The sequence below is a fragment of the Phyllostomus hastatus genome, unplaced genomic scaffold (assembly GCF_019186645.2).
Source record: "Phyllostomus hastatus isolate PE091 unplaced genomic scaffold, TTU_PhHast_1.1 phas_contig_348, whole genome shotgun sequence".
Lineage (NCBI taxonomy): Eukaryota > Metazoa > Chordata > Mammalia > Chiroptera > Phyllostomidae > Phyllostomus > Phyllostomus hastatus.
In genome coordinates, this window is record NW_025333860.1 from 2,020,105 (window position 1) to 2,033,767 (window position 13,663).

Below are 13,663 nucleotides of genomic sequence, written 5' to 3' on the forward strand. Positions count from 1 at the left end.
CCACATTCAGCTCTGGTTGGTGTGGCTCAGTGGATTGGGTGCCAGCCTGTGAACCAAAGGGTTGTTGGTTTGATTCCCAGTGAGGGCACATGCCTGGGTTGTGGGCCTGGTCCCCAGTAGGGGGCGCACAAGAGGCAACCACACACTCATGTTTCTGACCCTCTCTTTTTCCCTCCCTTTCCCTCTTAAAAAAATATATTGAAAAAAAGATTTCCAGAGTTCACAGTATTAATTAAAAAAAGAAAAATAACAGATCAACAGTAGTAACTACAAAGGTTCAGTGTAAATAATATAGCAATGGGGAGCCACATAGGATTTCCTCACATTTCACTGAGAAGAACGAAGAAAGCAAAAGAATAAAGTCCCCCTTGGGACCCTCACTTAAGGTGACACACCCACTATCTAAATGGGTACTACTATTTGAGGCAGAACGTGTTTCTTTGAAATGATTTAGTTGAATACAAGTCTCCCTTCTGGAGTCTAAAGTTCAACACATGATTAATTCTGAGGCGTCTCTGAAGTACAAACATATTATCACGTATATATAACAATATAAAATCATCTCTGTTTACAATAAACAGAGAGAACAAAGCCACCATCTCAGAAGTACGACCTACATGAACCTAAGACTTCACTTGTAGCAGTTGGACTGGTTCCACCCCTCTGCCTTTGATGTCTGTAGGTTGCTTGGTAACTTAGGGACCCAGCACCAAATGAATGGCTTTGCATTTTTGAAGGTGACTGGCCTTTAATGAATTAAAAGAGGGACACAGTGAAAGTTAGGAATGACCACGGCTTGAGGACTCTGTCCTAGCTTACTGGTCCTCCAGCCATCCAGGGAAGAAGGGATGCTGACAGAGGCATGAGAAGAAGCCACTGCTTGCCCCTCACACTGGCTAGAGCATCCTGCCCCCTTCCAGTGGATGCGGGCCCTCACGTAGCCTTGTAGACTTTACACAGGCCTTCTGGAGCCTGTAACTGGCATCAGAGGATCAAAGCTTCCCAGTCTGTCCTCTGGAGATAAGAAAATATGTTCGGAAGGAGAATTTCAAACATTCCACACAATCTATTTCTGTGTAACTGACTCTCCCCAAGGGAAAAAGAAAAATCTGTCATGTGGCATGTACACACAATACAGATGAGAGAACTGCATGGAACTGTAGATACTTAAGTGATAACCCTACTTGAACTGGTATTTTAAAAGAAGTGTGGTTCAGCAGGAGTCATGCAGACTCACTCCCAGTCCTCTGATCTTGGGAAAGTCGTTCGGACTCAGTGGACCTCAGTGTTCCCAGTGACAGGATGGGACCAGATGCAAAACACCTAAGAGAGATGCCCAGCCTGGTGCCATCATCTTCCTCATTCACTAAAATAGCCTCACTTTTAACTCTTTAACATGGTGAAGTTCTGATAAACAAAAACAAACAAAACCAAAACCCCAAAAGTGAAATGATTTTAAAGGTCTCTGGTGACTCCATCCTTCTTAGGTCAAAAAAACTTAAGAGTTATCTTCATTATATACTTGTGCTAAAACTAGGGAAAAAATTAAAACCACCCATAATCTCTGGTCCTGTTTTCTTACCTAGGTATTTTTATACCTAGGAATAGGCTGGCTAAAATATTTTCAAAAGTTCTTGCACAACTCCAGGGGGCACTCTTCATACCAAAGACAACGCCATTGGTGTTCCCTGGAGCATGGCACTCAGTGGCCCTGAGGAAGGTCCTTCCTATGGAAGAGTGCACCTATGTTTGAATCTCATCTCTGCCAGGTATGTGACCCTTGGTGAGCTATTTAATAATCTCTCTGATCCTATTTCCTTCTCTGTAAAATGGAGATAATAAATTGTATTTCCAAAGGCTGCTGTAAAAGCTAAATGCGATAACTTGTAAAGAACCTGGTGGAGGGCAGCAAACCAACACCAATATTAGTTCTCTAAAATCACGAAAACTACCACACTGCACAGTACACAAAACACTGTGTCTAGGACTATGAGAAGAGCCCAAAAGACACTGTGAAACTGGGAACAGGAATCCCATCTAAAACAAAGATCTGAAGATGGGGTAGGTACTCCAAAATTTAAAGGAGTCAGAATGTAGTGACCTGAGAAACACCCAATCTTTTAGTAATTGTGGTAACTGGGAGAAAGGAAGACTAATTAGAACGCTAATTTATCAGGGTGTGCTGGTACAAGTGTTATCAAAGGATAAGCAACTGTTTAAACAAGACAGGCTGCACTCATTAAGGATGTGCATGCTGCCAACAAATTACAACATACCTAGTTCAAAATTCTTGCCTTCCTTTGGAATCCAGGGCCAAATGCAGTCAACATCTAACTGCACTAAAGCTTTTGATACTTAAATTCAAAAGTGATTAACATACATAGCAAAGCTACATGTTAGGAATTACAGATTCTGAAGATGATAGAACTGGAAGGGATTTTAGATACTGTCTAGCCTGACTTCCACATGCTACACTTGGGAAAACTGAGGTCTGATGAAGTTGGTAATTACACCTGTAGTCACAAAAAGCAGAGCAGATTCTGGTGCTTGGTCTCATTAACTTACTATCTTAATGCAGGAAATCAATCTTGAGATTTATTAAATACACATAACAACATCTGAACATTGGACATACAGATTCTTGTCTGAACTCTGTGTAATTTGGGGCTCACAGGGCAATGGAAGACATTTGAAGGGCTGGGAAAAGGTGACAGAAGCGGCCGGTGGGACTGTGTGGGAAGGCCTGAGGACACTCAAGAAGGTAAATGAAGAGCACACAGAAAGGCTGTGTGGATCTGCAGCCTGGGATTTGGGTGGGGAGGGGGCAAGTAGGGTCCACAAAGAGACCAGATATAGAACTATTCTCCATAGGCAGGAGGTAGCACAGTGACTAGCACAGAGTAGGTACTAAGTACTTATTTGTTGTACAACTGGATGATGAGCCAAGAAAGAATAAAATAATGAAAGAACCTATTGTGAGAGGAGAAATGTGAACTTCGGACAACAGAGAAGAGGACTGCCTAGTGTCGTCCTTTAGGGGAGGAGGAAGAGAAGAGCCATCAAAATGGTCCCTAACCTTAGCAGGAAGCGGGTGGCTCGTTTCCTTCGCAAGGGCAGTGGAGTGAGCCAGTTGTCCTCTGGCTTCCACCTCAGGTTTCCATCGTGGGGAAATGAGGAAGGTTCCACAGCCCCTCTGCGCTCAGGATAGAATGCTGAGAAGTGAAATGTTCACGGGGAGTTTGTCTCCAAGGACAACACAGAAATTTCAAATTCATATTGTCACAGTAGTTTTATTTATTATTATTATTATTATTATTATTATTATTATTATTATGTTTCTCAGAGTAAGATTTGTTTTGTCACAGGGTAGTGTACATCACTTAAAGGTCTTGGGATTTGATTTAGAAAAGAGGCTATACTTCCTTTTATGTGTATGTTTGCATTTCTGATTAACTTAAAGGGTGGTTCAAGTATAAAGATATAATTCACTTTTTTAGTACATAACAATCTTATCAACAATGTTCTTTGTGTCTGTGCACTATTATATGTGTATCTATATATATGTATGCATATATTTATGTACATACATATTCAATGCATGTGCACAGAGGACTGTATGTCATCAAAGAGGTAATCAAAATGTCGCTGTTGGCTATCTCAAGGTAGTGAGATTTCAACTGATTTAAAACATAAACCTTCTCAAACCCTATTCCTATCCCTAACTATCGCATTTGTTTTAGAGGAGACCCTATGCTTAAGTTCTAGCCAAGCAAGCTATCGAGCATACTGACACGGGTGGGGAGGGTGCTTCCTAGTAGGCACTGTCCATTCTCATGCAGCCTTCTGTGGGCCTAAGCCTGGTGTGCTCTGACCTTCTGCCGAGTCTGCCAAGGCTGGACTTTCAACACAGGATTCATTGGATGAGCACTGATGCCACAGATGTTTTCTAAATAGGAAGGAGTTAGTGTTGGCTAGTCCCTTTCCTGTTAACATCTGTGTCTAACTTCTGGCCACTTTGCAGTCAAGAGGCACCATCCATCACCTCTGATATATTTTTCTAGGGCTGAACAGAGAAACTGTAAGACAACTGTATATCAATGCCCAAGAAAGACTGATCAAGGATCCTATGATATAAGCAAGTTCCTGTTTAAGAGAAACACTAACACATCAGTGAATAATAAGAAGTGAACAGTGTCTTCTCCAGACAACATCTAGCAGACTAATGACAAAATGACAATGAGTGTATCAGTTACTGGGACAGAATGATGGAGTTCTGTCCCACGTTCATATGAAGATATACACGGGCCAAAGAACATATGTAATGTCTCTAATGTGACTCTCATTTGACCCTTGATGAAGATACATTTGGTGAATTAAAAAATAATTCTTTCAAAATCAGGAGATCAGGTCAGTGAAAAGACCAACAATGTAAACACTGTCCTCCAACGCACAGAGTGACGGGCAAGGCTTGTTTATTTTTGGCATGGTTTCAGTTCCCTAAAAAGAAATAGCACCTAAAAGAAATGTGTTAAGCACCCACTTAAATGTTTCTCATTAAGTCGCCGATTCTGGCACCTGGCCCTTCGGGCTGGCTTACAGCGCGCATCCCGACTCGGCTCTGCATGCCATGCAAGAAACAAAAGCTATCTGAAAGACAGGGATGGCATCTGTAAGAATTTTCATATTAATATTTGTAAAATATCTTGAGAAGTAACAGGAAAAAGCAACCCAGAAAACAGCATTCTGCAACAAAATTACAGAAACGGTAGTAAAGAAACCAAACTGAAAGGTTTTTCTGATAGAGGAACAGGTTTATTCTTATAGTACAAATAGTTTCAGCTAAGTGGCTCATTCTTCTCATGAGACCAGATTGTGGGTAAATGTGAAAACACACCACTGTGTGAAAACACACCACTGTGTGCAGACTGGGCATACTATGAACCCACTCAATGTGGTTCTCATGAAGTCTAGTACCTTGCTTCTTTTCTTTTTTTGCCTCTATGCTGCAGAACACCTAACTTTTTATGTAAAAGTGAGTCTAAGGAAACAGGATGACTGAAATCATACAAATGCCTACTTACCTCCCATGATTTTGGATTGGCAGTTAATAAACTCCGGCTTCCTGTCGGTGAGGTACCTCTGGCAGGTGTGGTGGAGGATCTGGAAGAAGGTGCATTTTTCTGAGGCTGTGCTGGCTACCCACTGGTCAAAAGCATTTTCAAACAACAAATCAAACTCTGCAGAATCCTGGAAAAAACAGTGAAACAACTACTGATCTCAATGTATAAAAACTGCTGCTTCTACCTTATGCCCAACAAAAGACTCTTAAAGGCAAACACATCGTTCTAAACTTTGATCCTAAACATAAGGCTCATCTTTAGTAGCATCCAGGTGCATGGAGAATCCACCTTTCTGTTTATCGAGCAAACCCCAGGTCTTGCAGTATTAATAGATGTCCCTAGGAAGCTAGTATCACAGAAGTCCCTATAGTCTACCACACACTGACTTGTTTCAGAATTCAGACTACACATCACCCTCCCAATTACTTGGAACATAATTCCTTCAGCACTAAACCATATTAATCTTGCCCCTAATCTTTGACAGGTAAAGACCCCCCTCATTATTTTAGTATACAGTTACAATTTACATGCAAAAGAGGGGAATGTATTTTGAATAAATAAGTTTACCACAAAATATTTCTCATATTAAATCCAATAGACTCCTAAACTTTAAAGTACTATTTATTTATCTAAGTAAATAAACCTCATCATTGGTGGCATGAGGAGATAAATAAAGCTTGGATAAGCATGGTTTTTCATATTGACAACCACAAACGTGGTATCTGAGCTCTGGTCTCTGCACTTTGCTGATAAACATATTACTGGAGGTAGCATTTCTTCAATCTGTATCCCCTTACGTTCCTACATCAAACATGATGAAAATATTTATAATTCCCTGTAAGAAGGGCACAGAAATCAGAAAGTCTTAGTCACATAACTGAAATAGAGAAACAGCTTTGTGAAAAAGCAGCTCAGACAGCTGCCACCACTGCCAAGGTCAATGAAAGAGTCACTGTGTGAAGAGAGTGCCATCGCTCAGCACTCGACAGGTCACTCACCCGATTAGGATCGATGCCATTCACCTGGCGGAGCTGCTCAAGCATCCACTGTGATCTCCGCACAAACGACGTGGAGCCTTCAAACTGTTTGACCTTTGTAATGGACGCCTGTGTGGGTTTCTTGTTCGTCACTGCCAAGAAAAGACCACTTGGGTTAGTGGGTGTGCAGGTTGGTTTGTTTCCTCTGCTAGTAGTGCTTCTAGCTCACACCTACTTGCATATGCTAAATGAGAGGGAGGGAAGAAAAAACACACACACAAACATGTACCTCAAGAGAGTGAATATGTGCATTTTTGGTGAGGGGTAAACTCAAAAGAGATAGAGGTTATAGTCTCTACTCTCAAGCAGTTACAATACAATTATAATTGTAAGGGCTGCTGCATCCTTTATGTCTTCATTCATTCCCACTGAATACAACTTAACCATGTAACACCGAGCAACTTTAACAGAGGCTGCAAATGTACAATAACCACCTGCAGAGAAAGAAGCATACAGGGTTGACAGGCACCAGGTAGGGGTCATTGGGAAAGGCTGAATTTTAGAGGAAGTGAAGGTTATTGGCTCCCCTAAGGAACAGTAATGCATATTTCTAATTTTATAGTCCAATGTAAATATTTCATGCTGCAGTGACAAGGAGTAATAATACCTCATTAAAAAAAGGGAACAGTTTGGCTTTAAAACATAGTCCAGTTTGTGTCGAGTTGGCATCTGTTACGACTGTACCTGGCATTCTGGATGCCTCCCCCCATCAATATGGATTCCTGAGGTCACCGCACAGGAGGCACTGGGACAGTTCCTCCTCTTAGACTTAGTCATGCTGACTGACGATGCAGTGTCGCCTCTCAGACAGAAGTCAAGCACCAGCCGCCAGGAGGGAGTCACTTGGCATAGTTCTACATCTACTTACTTCATGACTTAGAGATTCAAGGGTAGGGAGGTAATCAAGTGCTTTGAAAGAGCTTTCCCAGAAGCTCCTATGAGCCTTGGCTGTAGGCATCATAAGAGTGAACAGGAATGATGCTACGACAGGAACTAGGAGGAGTGGAAGTACTACTTGTCATAGTGAATGCTGTCCTAATAAGGCTGTGCTTCAGTGCCACGTATTTTCTTTGTTTCTCCTCTTTTTTAAAGTTTTGAACATATATTTTTATTTTATTTTTTAGTGTTGTTCAATTACAGTTGTCCCCATCCCCCCACCCCCACATTACTCTCCCCTGCCCTACCCACCCCCTACCTCCCACATTCAATCCTTCTCCCCATTGGCTTTGCCCATGGGGCCTTTCTACATGTGCCTTGACTTGACCCTTCCCTCCCTCTCCCCTGTTAAGTCCCTCCCTACTCCCCTCTGGTCACTGTCAGTTTGTTCTTTATGTCCATGACTATTTGTTTCAAATAACCCCACAGATTCCACGTTTTCGAATAACTATGCAGATACTCAACAGATGGCAAAGAGAAGCCTTGAGGGATGGACAGAACGTGCCAACTCCCGTCCCGGTTGGTGGTAAGAAGACTGTCCTTTCATGTGTGCCAGAGTCTACTACATTAAATGGTCTGGTTCATGAAAGCAGGACCAAGAGGAGGACGAAAGGGGGGTACCCTGCCTTTAGGTCTGCTGAGAGTCCCTGCGGTTCCAGGAATGAAGACTGTTTTTATGACTTCAGTACAATCTTACCAGAATTTAGCAATTTTTTAAAAAAATTTCAAATAATGCTTAGGTTTATTACCCATTATTTCCATTATATTCAGCTAAAAGCTTCTGAACATTTCACACCAATTACATTTACTTTCATGGTTAAAAAGTCATCATCCCCTTAACGCCCACAATCAGAGGAAATTTATTGTCTTGTATTCACAAATGGCTTCCCTGACCTGCACTCCAAGTGTAGGCCTGTTAGGTCCCATTAGCAATAACTATTACCACCAGTCTGCTCAGGGCTCTGGCCATACATTTAATTCAATTCATTTATTTCTTGTGTCTGCTATGACGCAAAGGGAAATCTAGTAGGTTTCTCTGATAGTCATGTCCTGCTCTTGTGTTTTAGTGTTAAACACACCTGGAATATATGCAGGTCTTAAAATGTGCTTAAAAGATTAAAGAATGCTTTTCAATAACAGGAAAACATGGGTTCCTGTATTAGACACACCCCCAGAAACACAAAGAGGATTTCCTCCATTGTTTATGTAAATCACCTGACATTTTGGCATCCTGGGAAACATGAACATTTTCTTGTAACTTTAGCTAAAGTTGCCTGAGCTCCTATTTTTACTTCTGGTCCATTTATTTCCAAGTAGTGCACAGCATTATAAAAGCTCAAACACAATGCAAGATCACTGTGGTTATTGGTGTGGCCAGCACTGACATCTTACAAAGGCAAATTCCATCAGAAGCTTGTCACTGAAATGAGAAGCCCAGGTACCCCACCCACATGTGAATACTCCGCAGAACTGCTCAACAGCGATCACACTGCAGAGCAGTCATTTTTAATGGGGGCAGTTCCAAATCCATCCATTCCCGCCTTTTCCCTCCTACTGATTTACTCCTTGCCCAGTTCTTGGAATCTGGGTAGTTTTCCTGGGCACTGAGCCTGGTTTAGTTTAATTTTTGTTTATTGTTATTATTTCCACTACCCCAGTTTCTATTTTGAAGCAGGTGCCTTAAAATTATAGCATTATATACACATTATATACAGTTAAATAAAGACTTCCCCCTCCTGAAGTCAAAACACTTGCACAAACCCACAACTGCCAGCCTTTCTGAGTTCTCTGCTTGATGAAGTCATGTTTTAATTCCTTCCTTGTGTAGAGGTTTTCGGAGTCCATGGTTAATAAAAAAAAAAGTCAAACTCCAGATATCTAGTGAAAAACAGTAATTTATTGTCTTCTTCCCAAGGAAAACTAATGGACAGCAGGCCTAGAAAGTGAAACCTGAAGACCTGGATCAGGAGTATAATAACGCTGAATGCCCAACGACCCCCCGACAAGAGAATCCATATTCATTATTTTCAATAACTCCCATGGCCAGAAAGCCAGGGCATTTCTGTCATGCCTTCAACATTCACGAGGAAAAGGCCAATATAAGGCATTTAAAGGGGTGGGATGGGCACGACACTCCCAGGTAATACCACCCAAATCAGCCTGGTCTCCTGGTTCTCCATTCCAACTGCACCTTGGAATCACCTGGGAATTTTATAACAAATACACCGAACCGCGTGAATCAGAATGTCTGGGAGTGTGGCCCTGGCATCCATATTTTGAATCTCCCAGCTGGTTCTGAGGCACACTGACTGATGAGACCACCAGACTTGTGTATTGACTCATTTAGCAAATATATATGGAACATCTACTAGATGGAAGACACAGAAGTAAGTTTTGTGGGTAAAGATTAAATAAGATGTGGTTCTGAGGCGTTGGAGAATAATGCAAAACAGTATTAAAGCATAATAGCATAAATGACATAGGAGTCACCTGAGTTGCTGGGACAGGAAGGGCCTTTAAGGACCAAGGATGAGTTGGGAAAAGTTAGGGAGGTTTCATGAAACGGCCACATTCCAGAAAATACACCATTACTCCTCACCTGGACTTCCATGACCAGCTTGGCTACTCAAACTGAAACAAGGAAGACTGAACCATCTTTTAAAAACTCCTCAGTGGCACTTCAAAGCATTCAGAATAAAGTCCAAGCCGCTCTCCATGACCTGCGAAGGCCTAGGTGATCTGGCCCTGCTGCTGGGAAGCAGCAACCTCTTTCCACCTTTTGCAAAGGCTGGTCCCTTCATAGAACTGCTCCTTTCCCGTCCCACCCCCCTTATGGTTGTGTCTTGTTCAGTGTTCAGCTTTCAGCTCACACGTCAACTCCATGGGAAAAAAAATTCTGTGATCATTTTATTTAAGTAGGTCCCCCTCAATGTTATTTCTTTCACTGAACTCTCTTCATTTCAAAACTGATTTATTTCAAGTCTGGAAGAAATAATCAACATTTGCTTCTCTGACATGTTGTGAAGAACAAAAACCAGACTTCTATCATGTCCACTTAGTCCAGACATGTTACAGGTAGCTAAATCCCCACAATGATCTACACTACGCCTACCAGCTTGTAATGTAGGACAGAGTAAATTGACAGAACAAATTTCAGTCTTCACGGCATTTGAAGCTTGAAAACATCTCTTTCACACAGTTTCTGGCACAAGAAGCACCGACTTGCCAAAGTAATAATGGTAATGAATGGAAAACTGTAACTTACACAATGAACTTAAAAGTCTACTGCTCTTCCCATTATAGCTTTTTTGCTGCATTATCAGATGCCGTATTTTATTAGGTGTGGGATGCTCATCAAATAAGGGTTAATTGAATCATTTTGTTCTAAAAATGATACTACTGTTGTGATTCTGACAATATCCTGAACTGTTATTTCCTTAACATTTCCTTTTAAGTAAACTTGCTTTTTCACTTAAACAAGTTCAATGAAAAAAAAAAAAACATGCTTAAAGGTCTTAAATAGATGCAGCTCTGCCTACACTAAATAAAAAATATAAAAATATAATTGAAAAATTAAAAAATTAAAAATATAACCAAAACATAAATGCTATTAATTTCAAATTAGAGGGCTGCCAGTGGAGGGTTTGGCACCTGACGTCGGCTCGAGGGTGAAACGGCGACTGGCTAGTGTAGACAGGTGTTACAAACTATCACAGGACAGATGTGCCCCTAGACATAATTACAAAGCTTAACGGGAAATGGCTTCTCTAAGACTACTGATTGATAAGCGTTGGAACTCACTCAATTGAGTCAAGTTTTGTTGTTCCTCATGCTGTTTTTTCACTCACTCCCACTCGTGGAACCCACTGCTCTCCACAGTGGGCTCTGAGGAAGGCAGAAGCATGTGGGCCAACCAAATCCAGGCCCTTCTGCTACTAGTTCTGACAAAAGGAATGTGGTTTCCATGGCTGCACGCCTCCTCTTCAGCCTTCATGTAGACTTGATCTACATCTTGGCTGAAGTTAAGCGTGGTAGGATCTATTAGGTCTGGAGTGTCGTTACTCAGGTTGTATAAACATCTCTATGACATGAACTAATGGCCTAGTGAGGTCTTTTAAAAAATGGCCCCTCTGGGAAACATTGTTCAGAAATATAATAAGGCATTTAGTTAAGGAGTGGAGACCATTAGCCTTATTTTTGCCCAATCAGAAAATCCTCTTTAATTTAAAACAAATATGCTGGACTATAATAAAGCACCATGTCAGATCAAAAGTGGTCTTGCACTGGTCAGGAATTGGTGAAGGAGTAAACAAAGACTGATGAGGAAAAGAAAGACAGAAATGCAAGTGATCTGCATATTATGCAGAACAGCACAGGGATGCACACTGCTAGTGATTAAGTGGCCAGTCTTTCATTTCTAGGTCCAGTGGTGGAGAGATTGCTTAGAAAAAAGTCACACCTTGCCCTGGCCAGTGTGGCTCAGTTTGTTGGAGCATCATGCTCTAACCAAAGTGTTATGGGTTCAATTCCCGGTCAGGGCACATGGCTGGATTGCAGGTTCGATCCCTGGTTGGGTATGTATGGGAGGCAAACAATCAATGTTTCTCCTTCACACCAATGTTTCCTTCTCCTTTCCTGTTTCTCTTGAAGCAATTAAAAAAATGTCCTTAGGTGAGGATAAAAATAGATAAATAAAATAAAAATATAAACATCACCCTCTGTCCCCTACATCTCATTATTCACAGCATCATTCCTGAATCATTCCGAACAAGAAGATCAATTTTGTTTAATATACAAAATATCTGGTCTCGGTTTTAAAGTGTTACTTTAAAGGAAATAGCCTATAAAAATGACTGCTCTACCTTTATATTCTTTTCTAAAATTCTGAATTATACTTTATTGATTATGCTATTACAATTGTCCCAATTGTTCCCTCTTTGTCCTGCTCCACTTGGCACTCCTCACTCCCTCAGGCATCCCCACACCGTTGTCCATGTCCGTGGGTCATGAGTGTGAGTTCTTTGGCTATTCCATTTCCTATGCTGCATTTTACACCCCCATGGCTATTCTGTAACTACCTACTTGTACTTCCTAATCCCCTCACCTCTCACCCATTCCCCCACACCCTCCTCCCATCTGGTGATCATCAAAATGCTCTTCGTATCTTGGCTTCAGTCTCTGTTTTTCTTGTTTGCTTAGTTTTTTTGTTAGATTCAATTGTTGATAGATATGTCTTTATTGCCATTTTATTGTTCATAGTTTTGATCTTCTTTTTCTTAAATAAGTCCTTTTAACATTTCATATAGGAAGAGGGGAGGGTTGGGTGGGTGGGCTGGAATGGGAGCAAGTGGGAGAAAACTGTACTTGAACAATGATTAAAATAAAAAAAAGAAAAAACCCATTTCATATAATAATGATTTGGTGATGATGAACTCCTTGGCTTTTTCTTCTCTGGGAAGCTCTTTATCAGCCCTTCGATTCTAAATGATATCTTTGCTGGGTAGAGCAAACTTGGCTGTAGGTCCCTGCTTTTCATGACTTTGAATATTCCTTGCCAATCCCTTCTAGCCTGCAAGTTTCTTTAGAGAAATCAGTTGACAATCTTATGGGAACTCTCTTGTAGGCAACTAACTGCTTTTCTCTTGCTGCTTTTCTCTTGCTGCTTTTAAGATTCTCTCTTTATCATTAACCTTTGGCATTTTAATGATGATGTGTCTTGGAGTGGTCATCTTTGTATCCACCTTGTGTGGGGTTCTCTGTGCTTCCTGGACTTGCATTTCTGTTTCCTTTACCAGATTAGGGAAGTTTTGTTTTATTACTTTTTCAAATAGCTTTCCAATTTCTTGCTTTTCCTCTTCTCCTTTTGGTACTCCCATAATGTGAATGCTGGAACACTTGAAGTTCTCCCAGAGACTGCTTACATTATCCTCTTTTTTTGGATTCTTTTTCTTTTCATTGTTCTGATTGGTTTTTTGCTTCCTTATGTTCTAAATCATTGAAATGCTTCTCAGCTTCATCCACTGTACTGTCGTTTCCCTATAAACTATTCTTTATTTTAACTAGTGTTTCCTTCATTTGACTGGATCTTTCTTATGTTACTGAAGTTCTCACTAAGTTCCTTGAGCATTCTTACAACCAGTGTTTTGACCTCTGCATGTTATAGATTGCTTACCTCCATTTCATTTAGCTTTTTCTGGAGTTCTGATCTGTTCTTTCACTTGGACCATGTTTCTTTGCCTTCTCATTTTGGAATTATGCCTGTGTTTATTTCTATGTATTAGGTAGAGCTGCTATGTCTCCCTGTCTTGGTGTCTTGGCCTAATATAGTAGGTGTTTTTTTTGTTTTTTTTTTTTAATAAAGTAATTTTTTTTTAGATTTTATTTATTTATTTTTAGAGAGGGAAGAGAGGAAGATAGAGAGGCAGAGAGAAACATCAATGTGCGGTTGCTGGGGGTTATGGCCTGCAACCCAGGCATGTACCCTGGCTGGGAATCGAACCTGGAACACTTTGGTTCCCAGCCCGCGCTCAATCCACTGAGCTACACCAGCCAGGGCTATAGTAGGTGTTT

The 13,663-nt window shown here is 41.0% G+C and overlaps 1 protein-coding gene across 3 annotated transcripts in view; it reads right to left on the reverse strand.

Moving 5' to 3' along the window:
- Positions 1 to 13,663, reverse strand: part of STXBP6 (syntaxin binding protein 6) — a 243,206-nt gene that overhangs the window by 47,915 nt on the left and 181,628 nt on the right. For all 3 annotated transcript variants that reach the window (XM_045841209.1, XM_045841210.1, XM_045841211.1), the window contains exons 3-4: positions 6,119 to 6,249; positions 5,082 to 5,247 (exon numbers count right to left, since the gene is read on the reverse strand). In XM_045841209.1, coding sequence (XP_045697165.1) covers positions 5,082 to 5,247; positions 6,119 to 6,249 — 297 coding nt within the window. The remainder of the gene's footprint in view (positions 1 to 5,081; positions 5,248 to 6,118; positions 6,250 to 13,663) is intronic.